Source organism: Elephantulus edwardii, unplaced genomic scaffold (genome assembly GCF_000299155.1).
Source record: "Elephantulus edwardii isolate Elephantulus edwardi_28Jun2011 unplaced genomic scaffold, EleEdw1.0 scaffold00223, whole genome shotgun sequence".
Classification (NCBI taxonomy): domain Eukaryota; kingdom Metazoa; phylum Chordata; class Mammalia; order Macroscelidea; family Macroscelididae; genus Elephantulus; species Elephantulus edwardii.
The window spans coordinates 2,603,037-2,619,719 of NW_006399973.1; the positions used below are offsets into that span (position 1 = coordinate 2,603,037).

The 16,683-nt window shown below is 42.0% G+C and overlaps 1 protein-coding gene across 2 annotated transcripts in view; it reads left to right on the forward strand.

Moving 5' to 3' along the window:
- Positions 1 to 16,683, forward strand: part of ASAP2 (ArfGAP with SH3 domain, ankyrin repeat and PH domain 2) — a 304,618-nt gene that overhangs the window by 165,790 nt on the left and 122,145 nt on the right. For both annotated transcript variants that reach the window (XM_006898199.1, XM_006898198.1), the window contains exon 3: positions 7,498 to 7,643. In XM_006898199.1, the coding sequence (XP_006898261.1) occupies positions 7,498 to 7,643 (146 nt within the window). The remainder of the gene's footprint in view (positions 1 to 7,497; positions 7,644 to 16,683) is intronic.

Genomic DNA, 16,683 nt, shown 5'->3' on the forward strand with positions numbered 1-16,683 from the left:
AAAAAAAAAGGCTTTTAGGAACAAACAAAATAAAAGGCTTTACTTCTAAACTTAGTATGCATGCTGGCTTGCTGGCCTCCTTATACAATTTTCTATGATAGTTTGAATAGATTGGTGGGAAGTGCAGCCTCCTGTGCATGTAGTGATGTGTAGGGGAATGGGAAGAGTGTGAGATTTGAATTGTCAAGAAATAGCATCGCATCTTCATCTTGTGATTCTTTTTTGATGACTTTGATTCTTATTTTCCAAGACTCCTTCCAGATTATGATTCTTGCATCTGGATCATTATTAATAAGAACCAAGTTTAGAGATATTTGAACAAGGGGGAAGTGAGAGAGGGAGATCTTTCTAAAATAGCTTGTGCAATTCTGTAAATAAAAACTGATAGATGCAGTTTGGGTTGTTTCCAGAAACTTTATTCCCAAGCTATTTCTTTTACATTCCTATTTTTAAGTTTGCTCTTGGCAAAAGAAAAGTATGGCACTCAACTATTTTCTGTTCTGTAGTAGGAAAACCTCAGACTTCGTTCGCGAAATTTAGAACAGTAGGTCAATCTGATAATATGTATTTATAGAGGGTTTATTGCATATACTGTGGGACACCATACTATGTGTTACGGAAAGACGGAGAAGACCAGGAGGACTTGGGTTTTATCAAGAAACTTCAAATATTCATTTGCAGGCTGAGAACTATGTTTACAAACCCCAACTAGACCAGCATGAAGAGGCTTTTACTAACTAAAGACAGGGCAGTATGCGTTTCAGAAGATATTAATGAGTGAGGTGGATAAAATATTTTGAGCTCATCATCCTACTAATGAAAATAAAAAGAAAGAAACCTTCATTGATGACTATTGGAGGTTATTTGTGTTCTATGTGTTATTTTGAAGACTGATAATGAAGAATTAAAGCCCAAGTAACTTGTATCAGATAGTAAATTGAGGCACATAAAAGGAGGGATTTGTGGAGCTCTCTCTTAGTTGGTAGAAAGTTGTGCTGCTGACCCAAAGGCAGCCCCTCTCTGGTGGTTCAAATCCATCCGCAGTTGCCCAGGAGAAAGATGAGCAATCTCCTCTCATGTGGTTTACAATATCAGATATCTCAGTAGAGGGTCAGCTATGAATTGGTTCTGACTCAATGGCAATGAGTTGAGCTTTCAGATTTCTTGGTGCTGGAACAAGAAGCTGTGATTGTGTGCTTCCCCTAATTGATCTTGATAGACTGCCAATGAAAGGAAGGTTGATTCCTCTTCCTGGAGGTTATCACAGGCTGAGTGGCAGTATGCATAATGACTAGAACGTGGATTGACTCCTGGCTCAGATTCTGCTTTGTTATTATGTGCCACCAAGTTGACTATGACTCATAGTGACCTAGTGAACAACGGCTCTGAACCTTGTCCTATCCTGAGCCAACCTCACCATCTCCGACACACCAGACCCCATTGTCACAGTCACTGTGTCAACCCATCTCATCCAGAGTCTTCCTCTTCGGCACTGTCCCTCCACCCCTCCAAGGATGATGTCCTTCTCCAAGGACTGATTCCTCCTGGCAACATGACCAAAGAATGTGAGCCAGAGGTTAAAAATCCTTTCCTCCTAGGAGCAGCCTGGTTTCACCCTCTCCAGCACAGAGCTGTTTGTTCTCTTGGCAGTCAATGGTATGTTCAATACTCTTCTTCACCACCACAACTCAAAGGTATCAGTTCTTCTTCTATCATCCTTAGTCATTTTACAGTTTTCTGATATATAGCAAGCATTTGAGAAGAGTATGGCCTGCATCAGGTCCACCCAAATCTCTAGTCTGATATCATGGCTCTTTAGCACTCTGGAGAGATCCTTGACAGTAGACTTTTGCAATTCTGAGTTCTTGAACATATTTCTTAACCCTTATGAAAATTCCTTTATTCGTGAGAAAATAGAGATCATAATCGGGAACTCAAAGCTAAGTTGAACAGAAGATTTAAAGGGATCAACATTCAGCACACTTGGTACTAGCAAACAGGAAATCAGGAGACTTATTGCACTGAGAAAGTCCACTATCAGGGACCTCTCCAAAATGCTGACGAGCAATGATGTCAGTTTGAAGACTAAGGTGAACCTGATTCATGCTATAGTCATCTCAGTTACCTGCTGTGCATTAGAGATGTGGGCAGTGAATAAGGATGACAGAAGAAGAATTGATGCCTTTGAGTTGTCGTGTTGGAGAAGAGTCCTGAATATCCCATGGACTTCCAAAGAACAGATACATCTTGGGAAAAGTACATCCAGAGTGCTTCTTGGATGCAAAGATATCTCTCATAGTTTGGACATTTAGTTAGGCGAGGCTTTTCCTTGGGAAGTGATACCATGCTTGGAAAGATGGACAATCAATGAAAAAGAGGAAGATCCCCAACAAGATGGGTTGACACAGTGCGTGCAACAAGGGGCTCTAGTGTCAGAGATGGTGAAGGCGTGCAGAATATGACAAGGATCAGAGCAGCTGTTCATATGGTTGTTATGAGTCATACTCGACTCGATGGCATCTAACAAAAGGCATTTCTCGTACTGGTGTAGTCCATTGGAAATTGTGCAGCTGACCTAAAGGCTAAGAGTCTTTGGTGATTTGAATCCACTAACAGCTCTTCTGAGGGAAACGGAAGATGGACAATCACTTCCTGTTGTGATTTACAGCCTCAGAAGCCCAGCAATGAGTTTGAGTTTTGAGACAGACTAGAGAGAAGGACTCACAATTTGCTTCCAAAATTCAATCGGTGAATATCCTGTAACTCCTATAGCAGTCTGATCCACAAGGCATCATGGAGATGGCAAGACTGGACAATTCTCTGTCTCTTCTTTCATGGTTCCAACATGGTCACAATAAGAAGGACCATTTAATGTTCCTCCCCTTCCCCTTCCCTTTGAGTGTTCATGTAGAGGAAATATGTGGACTGTGGTGTTTCTGTGAAGTCCCAGGTCTCTTGTGAGTCCATATTGGACTTCTGCATTCACAGCATCTCAGTCCTCACCATGAAGGAAACCATCAGAGCCAGAGTACCTCTCAGTTAGTGTCACTGGGAAGCCTGATGGCCCAGTGAGCAGAGCAAAGGGAAATGCAGAAGTGTGGAGTCTGCGTTCCTCTGTTTCTATAACCCAGCTGAATGGTATCAGCACCAGACATCTGCTTATGGCTGTCACCTCCTGTTATGCATTGAACTGTATTGCCTGGAATATATTTTAAATACTAATGCTTATGATTTTATTTATGACTATTCTGGTATGTTAATGAGACTTGATTAATATACAGTATGTCTTTGAGGTGGATTGATTCAGTGACTGGGATAATCGGGATGGGAGTGTCAGAGACAGTGCGATTGGCACAGGACAGAGCAGAGTTTAGGACTGTTGTACATAGGGTTGCTATGAGTCGCAAGCGACTCGACGGCACATAACAACAACAAACAACATGTCTTGAGTCAATCTCTTATGATATCTGCTGTTGTTAGGTGCCATTGAGTAGGATCATAATGACCCTTTGAACAACAGAATGAAACACTGCCCTGGCTTTTGCCATTCAACACAGTCAATGTTATGTTTGACCCCATAGTTGTTGCCCCTGTGTCAGTCCCTTTCTTTGAAGATGATCTTCTCCGTCGCTGGCACTCTGCTTTCCCAAGCATGGTTTCCTTTCTCCAGATTCTGCTTCCTTCTGGTAGCATGTCCAAAGTATGCGAGATGAAGGCTCACTGTTCTCAGTAGGAAGAACCAGGCCTTGGAAAAGAACACCATGCTTGGAAAAGTGGAGGGTCAGCAAAGGAGGGTAAGACCCTCAACCGGATGCATCGACACAGTGATTGTAACAGTGGACTGGAGTGTCAGAGACGATGAGGATGAAACAGGATAGGGCGGGTTTCAGATTGATTGTTCATCAGGTCACCATGAGTTGTGGTCAGCTCGATGGCGCTTAACAACAGTCCTCACTTCTAAGGCTCACTCTGACTGCCTTTCTTCCAAGACAGATTTCTTTGTTCTTCTATCAATCTGTGACATATTTATTATTTTTTTTGTGTGTGTCAGCCATCATAGTTCAAAGACATCAGTTCTTTGCCCAGTTTTCACATGCATACAAGGCACTTGAAAATGCCATGGCTTGTGTTAGGTGCACCTTGGTCTTCAAATTTGCTTCCTTGCTTGCTAATGTGTTGAAGATATTTCCAGTGTATGTGCTGAATAGGTAGAAAATGAAATAGAATCATGAAGGTCAACACCCTAGGCATTATGGGCTGAAATAGACTAGTATTGATCATTTTAGGTTGGGCATATGGTCTACTATGCCAGAATTGACCAGCTGAAGAGGAATGCTATCACATTCATCATCAAAAAGAATATTTCAGAATCTCTTCTGAATGCAGTGCTGTAAGTTATAGAATAATATCCATATACTGATAAGGGAATTAATGTGACTGTTGTTCAGACTTACTCACCAGTGACTAATGCTAAGTATCAGGGAGGGGGAGATTTTTACTAACTTCTACAGTCTGAAATCAGACAGGCAGTCAAGATGCATTGATTTAGAGATTGAAATGCAAAAGTTGAAAACAAAGATTGAAGGTTGGATAATGTGGTCGTAGTGATATAAACAATCCCAGAGATCAAATGACAGAATTGTTGAGATGTAAATGAAATTGAGCAAGAGGAAGAGATGGAAGGGCACACGTGTCAAAGCACATGAAGATTGCCTGGGAGCCGAAGCTCAGAAAGGAAAAGGGTCTTTTTCTAGAACCAGTAGAAAGCCTCCCTGGATTTGGACTTCTCACAGCTCACTCCACTTTGGGAAAATGAACTTTATTCATGAAAGCCATTCTGTTATAGTCATTCTGTTACAGCAGCACCAGGTAACGAAGATAGCTTCCTTCTACAAACCAGGCTAGAGTTGTCTGTGTCTTGACCACCAGTTTTTTAAAAGCTGTGGTCTGAAAAGAACTGTTCTTCCACGTGTACCTCATCTTCTAGAATTATAAATAAAGCTACAGAAAAAGAAATATTGATCTATCTGAACAATGGGATTTTTTTACAAAATCTAAAAATTAGGTACTTTTTGTTTGCCAAGATAAGCTACTCTTAGCTATGAAATAAGCACTAGTGTAGTAGAGGAGAAGGAAATCAGACACTCTTGGATTTGAAACTGCACTCATTACTGATCCCTCTGAGCCTTAATTTTATGCTGGATGAGAATACATAGCTTGCAAAGTTGTAGTTTAAAGAAACTTGTTTGTGCTCCTATCAGTGATAGCGGTTGCTGCTTGTACTTCTGTTTTGCTTTGAGAGAACTGAATGTCCTTACCTTATTCTTTGATCCTTCCCTTAATCCTATGAGAATCTCCTAACAGGTCTTTATCCTTCATGCTGTTAAGACAGTAAGGCTCACTGAGAGTAGATAACTTCCAAAGATCATACAGATATATGATATATACAGAAACAAGACTGGGCCCTACATCCTGTGAGGACTCTGTTCTCTCTGCCAAACATAATCTTCAGGAGCTGCCTCTCTCTCTCTCTCTCTCTCTGTGTGTGTTTGTGTGTGTGTGTGAGAGAGAGAGAAAGTGCACTTGTATTTCTGTCCTTTTTATTGCATTACAGTCTCAGAAATACATTTAATTTATCCAGAACACTCAAGCCTTTTCCCCTTCCACTTAAAAGCACTCAAACAATGTAATTTCTCATGTGTTTCCTAGATCCACATTGGAATCCCCTGCAGCACCCAGATGCCACTGGAGGTCAAGGGCAAAGGAATTCCCTGGTGCTTGGGTGGGTGCAGCGTCCATGGGTCACAGAGATCATCAGATCCATGGTCGAAGCTTGCCCTCCAGAAACAAACCTTCCATTATTTGCCCCATTTGTCAGACCCAACACAGACATTGGCCTTTAATGACACTGCTCTGCTTTTCTGAGGAAGAATTTTTGCTCCTACAAGGAGATTTTCGGGATCTGTTTTCTCTGGGGGAGCTGTGCAGCACCAGCGCTTGCTTTCCTAGAGCTCTCCTCATGGACGCCTCTCCTCAGAAGCTTCTATCTGTCTGCCTTGGCATGCCTGTGAAGTAGTTGTGCTAGATTTCTAATTGAAATCAAGTTAAAAACTGGTATCCATGGAAACAGAAATTGTTTTCTTACAGATAGGCTGAATTCATTTGAGAACTCTTGACCTGGCGGTGGAGAAATCTATTTTACTCCAATAATCTATCAGAATTACCTGTGTTCCTTATCCTTCGTTTCATTATGACAGGTCTGATAGGAGACTCTCTGGCTTCAATAGTTAAAGATTGCTGTATCATTTTGTTATCCAACAGGAAATGAGAACCACTGAGATAGGAACCTGGAATCCAGGTATTCACTATTTTAGGCGCTGCTTTGAGGCCTCATGACAATAAAAATGTCCTCAGATAACCACCAGATGATGACTCCATTACTGTTCAAGTAGCTTGTGTTGTATATATCTTAATTTTAGGCACACATATGAGTAAAACTTAATCCCTACTCTGTAAGACAAATCCCTAGGTTAAATACTTCACATGGTTTACTGTTGTCATTTTTGTGTGCTGTCGAGTCAGAACCGACCCATAGTTGACCCTCCAGTGGGTTTTCAGAGGCAGTTAAGCACATAGGAGGAGATTGCCCATCCTTCAAATACAGGTCTTCAGAATTGCAGTACAACTTCTTACCACTAGGCCTCTAGAGCTAAATTTGATAGTTCAGACACCTTCAGAGGCACCTCAGAAGAACAGCCTTGAAAACCCAATAGAACAAAGTTCTGTTCTGCACACATGGGGTTATCAATAGTAGGAACTGACTCAGTGGCACTTGGTAACTGGTGTCCACAAAGAGCTTCTGATATACTCAGGAACACATGTACCAGACAATTTCAGTCTGATATAACTAAGTGCTAGGGTAGGAGAGGTGCCAAACCCACAGGCTCAGGACACTGGGTGGAGCCTTGGAAGGCTTCCCAGAGGAAAGATGAGTCTAGAATGCATGGAATCAGGTGGTTGAGAGCCGAGGACGTATCGTGCATATGGACCTACTCACTTGCCCTTTCCTGCCCTGGCCTGTGCTGTGAGGGCTACGGTTGTTCCTGTTTTGGAAAGAGAAAGCTGTGGCCTATGGCCAGCAATTAGTGTAACAGGCGCCAGGCTGGAGAAGAGATTCTGGACAAGGCTTGAGTCTGTTGACTTGTGATTTCTGCTATCAGTTAAGCAAATGAGAAGTCATAGAAGGTCTGGATGCATTGGCATATCCTTGGGGTCTCACCTGATGTGTTGAAAACTTAATGCAGGCTTTTCCTTCAGTATCTATTGCTGGCCCAAAGGGTTCTTTTTAGATAGCAAAATTATTTCTATTTGACTTTTCTCAGATTTGTATTCTGCTAATGTGTTAGATTTTATTCACAACTAAGGGACACATGGTGGGCTGTGGGAGTCAAGTGTTTGCCCTGTGCATTAACAGTGCATCTCATGCTGCTGTTGTAGCTCATGTGGAGAATGAAGAGCAGTACACCCAAGCACTGGAGAAGTTTGGTGGCAACTGTGTGTGCAGAGATGACCCAGACTTAGGAAGTGCGTTCCTGAAGTTCTCAGTGTTTACAAAGGAATTGACGGCCCTTTTCAAAAACCTGGTAAGTGTTCAAGTGTGTAGCCTGCAGTTTTGCTTTACATGAAGAAGTAGCTCAATGGAAGATAATGAATATTTGTTTAATAAACTAGAAAGAAACTGTTTCATAGTTCACATAGTACCTGCAGGAAGTATGTTTTCTAGACATATTTTTCCACTTTTGAGTTAAAAAAATTAAATTGTGATTTTTCTCTCTAATAAGACTTTCAGACTTCAAGTTGGCATTTCATCTGTGTGTGGCTGTGAAAAAAAATGGATAAATTTAAGGCAATCCTGGCTTTGGTATTTAGTAGTTGCTACACTGTGTAGAATAATCTCCGTTTCTGGTAATTATAGGAGGCCTTTAGACTTCAAATATTTAATAAATATGTTTCAGGCTCACCTTACACAGTAAGGTAACGTGTAATCAAAGCACAGAAATTACCGTGAATATTTAAAGGCCTTTTATGCTTCCAAATGTAGAACTTTAAAAAAAAAAAAAGCAGGGCTGAAAGAAGCAAGTCTTATTTTTAAACAAGTGGAATATGGAGTTGGTGTTTATTGCCTGTGGTAGTTGCCTAGTAATGCCGGGTGAATCGAGTTCTTTCTTGTGATTGGCAGCTCTCTGCTGTCCTTGTGGTACCAGAATTTGGAAGAAGTGGGATCCCTCAAAGGGCAGTTTGTGAACCTGCCCAGCTGATTCATTTCACAAGCAGAGCTTTTCCTGGCACCTCTTTCCTGTTTGCCCCCATTTCTCCTGACAGTCACAGATGCTGGGTCAAGCACGCAATAAGGGTTTCTATGTGGGTCACAAACAGCAGCTTCTTTTTTATTTCTCCTACCAGTAAGCTGATAGTGAATGATAAAATAGCTCATCATTCTTTAAAAACATTTAAAGCTCAGAAACTCTTGCTATGCTTGTTTTTGCCTGATTGAATTTGACCCTAAAGTTTTATCACTTTGATCAAAGTCATCTTTCATTACTGCCCAGAACATGAAAACTTACATACTGAATGAAACCTTAGACCCCTTTCTTAGCCCTGTTCCCTAAATATCGACAGACATGAATATTGGGGTCCTACCACCAAGTCAGAAAATGTGGGAAGATTTTATATTATCTTAATTTAACTTAATGACATTTTTAACTGGAGAAATGGATTGCTCCTGGGGGAGATGTATACAAGCTGACAGAAGAGGTTCTTCCAGTGAGAAAACTTTGCTTTGCTGCCTGCTCCTTGGTGGTAAAGCCCATGAGCTGCTACGCTCCTTCCAAGTCTGCAGAGCTACTGGTCATCTCCTCACTTGTAAATACAAATAGACAGAATGAAAGAGACTAAAATAAACAGAAATAAACAAAACAAAGCTTGGATGAAATAGAGACAATGCAGAGAAGAGAAGATAATGATGGAGCAGGGAGAGACCAAACCAAAGAAACCACCAATATTTAATTCCTGAGAGAATAGGAAAAAGATGTATCCATCCAAGAAGAGTAAGATGCATTTTATCTTTAAAGATAAGAGATAGGTAGAAGACAATTAGTAAAAAAAAGGGAACATTTTAAAATTCTATTAAGAGGTTTAGAATAAAAGAAATCTCTCAGAAAATAGGACAAAAGGACCAAAAAGTAGGAATCAGATAGTAGACAAAACTTTGATATTAATCCTTAAGGCCCTAAATCCACCTGACAGGCGTTTCAAAAAAAAAGGAAAAATGGAGGGGAGGTAGACATCACCTATGTAACAATGCAAGAGAACATTTCTAAACAGGAATGTAAGCCCCAGATGTTTGTTTTTAATTTTTGTTTTATATTGGTTAGCATACATAGTTCATATACATTGTGTTTCATACTATCCTTCGTTCACATTGTGTTTCATACAATAATTTCCATTTATTATGGTTTATAAAATTAATCACCATTGAGGCAAATCTCAGATGAAAAAGCCAATGAACGTCCAGCACAAAAAGGAGAAAAGACTCACATCAAAGTGCATCACTGTAAAAAAAAAAAACAAAACAAAACAAAGAGAAAAAAAAAAAGTGCATCACTGTGAAAATTTCAAAAGATCTTAGAAGTTTCCAGAAAGGAGATAGAAGATGACGAACCAGCACACCATTGGACTTCGCAACAATGACAGGAAACTCTCAGGCATAGGACAATGCTTTCAAAATTCCGAGGAAGAGAGTTCTCTTCCTCAGATTATATATAGAAGCAGTAGAATTAATGCTGTTTTCAGACATTCAAGGCTCAAAAATTTTACTCCTACGTGTTAGTTCCCTAAAACATGCAGAGTGAAGAGGTCGGGGGTGGAGGGGGGGCAAGGGGGGAAGAGGGAAGTGTGAAAGGCCAGAAACAGGATCCACCTCCTTCCAGAAGTGAAGGGGAATCCCCATAGGGTGACAAAGGGGAATCCCAGGAGCACTGCAGAGCAGGAGGCCTGGAAGGCAGCCAGTCTGCCTCTTCTAAACAAGCAGAGGATAAATCAAATAGGTAAGTGCTTGATCCACTAGCCAGAAGATTGGTGGTTCAAACCCATCCAGAAGCACCTTGAGAGACAAGCTTATGAAAGATCACTGCCTTGGCAACCCCATAGAGCAGTTCTGGTTTCCATACATGGATTTCTGCAGCTATCACCAACAGGAAACAGATGTGAAAGGGGCTCTGGGTCCTGTCCCTTGACACTCCAGTAATAACCTGTTTTCTCTTTATTCTACTAAACTCTAGACCTGATTTTCTCATCTGTAAAGTGGAGATGATAATGCTATTCATGACTTTGTGTGTAGATGATAGCCAGTTGGTTTCACACATTTTGGGTTATCTAATCCTTGTAAAACAAGCCTGGAAGCAGGAGCGGCATCCACTTCCGAAATGGCTTACCTCCAGAAACTCTATGTACGAACAGTGCTCAGGCCGTGCATTCATAGGGTCGCTATGAGTCGTCTACGACTTGATGGCACCAAACAACAACAACAACAATCCTTGTAATGATCCCATAACATAAATCAATGTTATCCCCACTTTGTGGATTACATAACAGAAATTTTGGAGGGTATAAGGAGGAACTGTCTCCCTTAACAGGAACAAGAGTCCTTGACAGCTTTTTGGATGTTTGCTCTAGGATCTGACCAACCCATCTGTGGTTTTCCCGGTAGTGGAATCCTGAATAAATGACACTGTTATGTGGACAGCTGTGCAGTTAAATGATAGCAGGCTTTATTTCCCTGATTTTCTAGAAGTAAAGTAGGGCCTGGTCATTGTGATTGGTACGTGGCTTTGTTAGTTTCAGCACCCCAAAAACCACTTCAAGTTCTAGGTGCTCTCTAGCTTTCTATAGCAAAGTGTAGATATCAGTGGCCAAGATTCTGTGAGCACCTGCAGTGTGGTAAGTACCAGGCTAGGCGCGGAGGACATACGATTTGAATCTTCATAACACTGGTGTAAGGTAGACTTCGTTACTTTCATTTCAGAGACAAATTTGGAACACACACACACACACACACACACACACACACACACACACACAATGTGTCTTATCCCAGGATGACTTAAAGGGATAGAGTTGGAATTCAAATTCCAAGTCTCAGAATCAGAACTCCGAACCTATCGTGTCCCCACTGTGGTTTTTAAAGAAATCGAAGCTTCTTGTCAATTGCTTGGTGGAGAGTGGGTAGAGAGCAGAAGGGAAGACAGCGTAGGGGAATGTCTGGTGTAAGGAGAACACGGATTGGAGGGAAGCCTATAACAACTTTGTTTCCTCACCTTAAAACAAGGGCAGTAAAATCCTGCCCACCTTACCACACCATAAGTAAGCTCAAATTAATAAGAATTATTTTGTGAAATAAAACCCCAGCACAGATAGGACATAGTTATAATATAATATGCTAGTTTATTAAAACCAGTGTGATAATAGTTTTTAAGTACATGTATCCTAATTTAGTGTAAGCTTTTTCTTTATGATGTTAGGAATGTTGATCCTATTTCCCAGCAAAGATCAGAGAGAGAGAAAGAGAGAGAGAAAATCTCTCATTTGCACTAAAATTAGCTTTCGCCATGCCTGATTTCCCAGGCCTCTGCCAGTGCTGAAGGTCCAGCCATAGACATGCATGGTGGCAGCTTCTGTTGTTGTGAGCTGATTGTAGGAGACTTCGCCTCTTGTGGTATTTTGTATACCATTCTTGGTCCTATTTTTGGTCACATCTGCCCTGTCTCTTCTTATGAAAGCCTTGCTTTTTTTTTTTTTTTTCTTTTCCTCAGGCATTTAAACAACATTTCCATTTCTATATGGCTAAGACTCTCAATTCTACTCTTTGTCCAAAAGACCAAATAATTACCACCTACCTACTTTGTGACATGAAAGAATGTTTACAAAGCAGTTGGAACATCTCCAAAGAGAGTCCAACTTAGGATAAAGTGAGATTTTTCTTACTAATGAGTGAGATTCTCACCTTCAGGAAGTTTTCACTGCAGTTATACAGGATAAAGGGGGAAACAAGGCATCTCCCAAAATCTAACGTGGGACATTAAACCCGTTATAAAGGCAGCTCAGTTTGGGACTCTGCTTTTACCAGATCGATTTGAAAATCCTGAAAAGATTTTCCAAGAGCTGCTTCTATGCCAAGAAGTGGGTTATTAATGTAAGGCTGCATTCTGAAAGGTTAATTGCAGATATGTAATCTCTGCTCTTGGTTTCAGAGAATTGCTCCTCAAAATATATACCCAGGGTGTATATCCTGCCATAGTTGAAGATCAATGTCAAATGAGAGTCAGCAAGCAGGGAATGAGCTGAGGATGGAGTCCAGTGTGACATTCGGGAATGGCCCTGCTACTGAGGAATTCCATCTCACTCACACTGAAAGAGGAACCTGCCAGTTCCACCGAGCAACATTTACATATATGGGGGCGGTCTTACACAAGTGATCATAGTTAAAAGACATCATAACCAGAAGGGAACACAGACCTAAAACAACCTCAAATTCACTATCATCGAGTTGATTCCGACTCATCACAGCGCTCCAGAACTAAAGAATATTAACTCTAATTACTAATGCATTGTCTGAGGAGAGAGACCCACAGATACTCTTGTTGTAATGCAGTGTGTGCTGTGACGGTCACTAGATAAGGTGCCACAGAGCCCTGAAATGTAGACCCTGGAGGTAGAGGAGCAGTAACTCCTAGCCTGTAGACCTTGGGTCCTTACAGGTAGAGATGGGGCAGAGACCCTGTGGGCTGTCACAAGTGTCTTTCAGTCTACATACACACAGCGTGATTGTAATGTCTGGAGGCAAACGCCTTGCACATGCTTTTAGCAAAACTATATGAGCCAACTCATAGCTGACCTTGCAGTGGGTTTTCAGAGGCAGTAAATCACACGGAAAGAGATCGCCCAGCTTTCTCCCCGGGAGCAGCTGGTGGATCTGAATTGAGTGCCTATAGGTTGGCAGAGCAGCTCCTTACTGCTGAGCCAGCAGAGCTCCCTCAAATTTATATTGCTCTTATTGTTGTGTACCTTCGAGTCAGAACCAACCCATAGCTGACCGTCCAGCGGGTTTTTAGAGGCAGATAATCACATGGGAGGAGATTGCCATCTTTCTCCTGTGGAGCAGCTGTTAGATTTAAACCTTTTGTATATACAGCTCGATTTCTTATCACTGAGACACCAGAGCGCCCTCAACTCTCTGTAAGAGGCTTTATAAGATAATCATTTGAAAATGTTCCCACAACCATCAAATCAGTTTGATTCATGGGTACCCTTGTAGGACAAGGTAGAACTCCCTGTAGGATTTCAAAGGATATTACATCTTTACAGTAGCAAACTGCTTTATCTTTTCACCTGCAGAGTGACTGATGGGTTCCAGCCATTGGCCTTCTGGTTAGCAAGAGAATGCCTTAACCACACTGCCACCCAACCTCCACTTGAAAGCAACAGTGTACTAAAAATGGGTGTGTTTTTCGTTATCAAAGTGTGTTTTCTCAGTTACTGGGTTTAAGAGGAGCAATTGCCATGATGCTGTTGTTAGGTGCCACTGAGTCGACTGTGACTTGTAGTGACCCTGTGAACAACAGATCTGTACCTCTCCTGCCCTGCGCCTTCCTCGCAATCTCCAACATGTTACCATCACTGTGAAAGCCTGTCTTCGTTTCTCTGATCCTCCACCTTTCCCAGCATGATGTTTTTTGCTTAGGAGTGGCCTCCCCTCACAACATTCCCAAAGTATGTGAGATAGAGTTTCTTGCATCTAAGGAGTAACCTGGTTGCATTTTCTCCACAATATCACCAGTACTTGTTCGGTGCCTTCCAATCGAGTAGGACTCATAGCGACCTTCTGAACAACAGATCAGAACCTTGCTTTAAAGGAGCTCTGGTGGCCTAGTGGCAAGAAGCTGCACTGCAGTCCCAGAGGTACATGGTTCAAATCCACCAGATGCTCTGCTGGAGGAGGGCTAATCTCCTCCTGTACCAGTCAGATCCGATTTGATGGTACACACACCCAAAAATAATTAAAAAAAAAAAATAAGGCAAGACGGTACACTGCAGTCCCGAAGAGCCTTGCTATATCCTGTGCCGTCTTCACAGTCTCTGCTTTATTTGAACCACTCTTAACAGTCATTGCATCAGTCCATCTCTCTCTGGGTCATCTTCTTTTTCACTGACCCTGTACCTTTCCCAGTATGATGTCTTTTCCAAGGACTGACCTCTCTTAATAATGTGCCCAAAGTATGTCAGACAGCATTTCATCATCCTCGCCTTTAAGGAGCTTTCTGGTTGCACTTCCTCCCAGATAGATGTATTTGTTCTTTTGACAGTCCTTAGTATGTGCAATAGTCTTTGCCAGCCTCACAATTCAAAGGCGTTAATTCTTCTTCGGTCTTCCTAATTCATTATTCGACTTTCAACTTGCCGTGATATAAGGGATCTTAAACTTTGATTTTTAATCTTTAGCCATAGTTGAGAAGTTTTATGTGAAAACCCTCAAAAGAGGATGTAAATGGCGGTAGAGGGCTCTGCTGCATCCCAGGCAGCAGGGATGTGATAGAAAGCCCTGACCAGTGACTGTGACTGTGGTGCTGAGGAACCACAATGGGGTTCCCCCTCCTCTTTCTATAAAGGCAGAAGACAAGTGACAGGAGTGTGAGAAAATGGACTGCACAAAAGAGGGGGTATTTATTATTCCAGAAGGCATATTTGATGTTGGAAAGAAAACTCAAATTCTTTAGAATAAAGAGACATGAGCCTCTGTCAGGTCCCATGAGAGATCCTGATTGCTGGAATCGGTGGATGGTGCAGAAGAGGTGGGGGTGTGGTGGCTTCACGCCCTTTTCTCCTCCTGTTGATAATGAACTCTGCAAAAAGGAGCTCAGCTCAAGTCTCTCAGAAGAAAGTTACTAGCAGATTTTATATAGGTAAATTCAAGGTTCTAGATTATTCTTGAATAATCTCTCCTTTCCTTGGGAATTTTAGGTTGTTTATAAGTCCTTCCTTAAAGGCTGGAATATTGACAGACCATATCAATACCTGTATATTTCAAATTCTAGGAGAGCATTGGTGGCCTACTAACAAGAAGCTGCGCTGCAATCCGGAAGCCACGTGGTTCCAATCCACTGTGAGAGGAGAATGGGCAGTCTCCTCCCTTGCGATTAACTCCCTCTGAAAATCCGCCAGAGGGTCAGCTGACTCAGTGGTACACAACAACAACACAGGTTACAAAGCGCTTGGGCATAGGTTGTTTGGTTTGGGCCTTAGGAATGCCTGCCTTACACTAAAAAAAAAAAGTCCTTGGATATGCATGTTGGAATCAACTTAGAAATGCAGAATTTCAGGCTCTCTTCCCTAAATTCCGCTGCCAGGAAGCCCATTCCGGCTCATGGAGATCCTCCCTTGGGTTTCTAAGGCTGTGAATGTTTAAGGGAACAGACTGCCCATCATCCTCCCTCAGAACCACTGGTGGGTTCGAGCCACCAAACTTCTGATTAGCAGCCCAACACATAACACCCCTCAGACTAGTCTCCCTAAGACCTGCTGAATCATTTTAATAATATACTTTAGTAATGAATAGGCACCGTAAAGCTTGAGCATTGCTCTGGAAGCCACCAGTTACTACTAATGAGTCGAATTCCCACTCATAGCAGCCCTGTGGGGTTCCAGCCTCTAACTCTCTGTGAGACGTTTAGTGGGTTCAAACCGCTGGCCATTTGATTAGCAGCCAAATGCTGTAACCACTGTGCCACTAGATCTCCTTGCTCTAGAAGGGAGTATCTCTGAGTGCAGTGCCACCATCATGATCTCCAGTGTGCGTGAAGCTCGTTCTCAGGGCCACGGTGTCAGTCCATCTGGTTGAGGGTCCCCCTCTCTGTCTCTGACCTTCTCCTTTTTCCAGAATGATTTCTTTTCCCAAAGACTAGGCCCCTCTGACAGCGTGAACAAAGTACTGTGGACGACTCACCTAGAGGGTTTGTTAGAGAGTCACAGCTTTTTTGAGCTCTGTTTCCAAAATTTCTGATTCCATACGTTTAGGTAAGACCTGAGAGTTTGCATTTTATTAGCAAGTTCCCCAGTAAGGCTGATATTGCTGATAACAGGATAAGGCTGACTTGCTTTGAGGACCAGTACCTTAAAGGATAGCTTAGGTTAAGTGCTTCTGATTCTTACTCTTTTTAAAAATTTTATTATTTTATGTGTGTGTGCTGTCAAATCAGATCTGACAGGCACAGGAGGAGATTGCCCCTTCACCAACAGAACATCTAGTGGATTTGAATCACGTACCTCTGAAGAGATCTATATTTGTTCCCATTCCAAAGAAGGGTGACCCAACTGAGTGTGGAAACTACAGAACAATCTCATTGATTTCACATGCAAGCAAGTTTCTACTGAAGATTATCCAAAAACGACTGGAACAGTCCATCAGCAGGGAACTGCCAGAAGGCCAGGCTGGGTTTAGAAGGGGTCGTGGTACTAGGGATATTGTAGCTGATGTTAGATTGATCTTAGCTGAAAGCAGAGAATACCAGAAGAATGTCTATCTGTGTTTCATTGATTATGCAAAGGCATTTGACTGCGTGGATCATAACA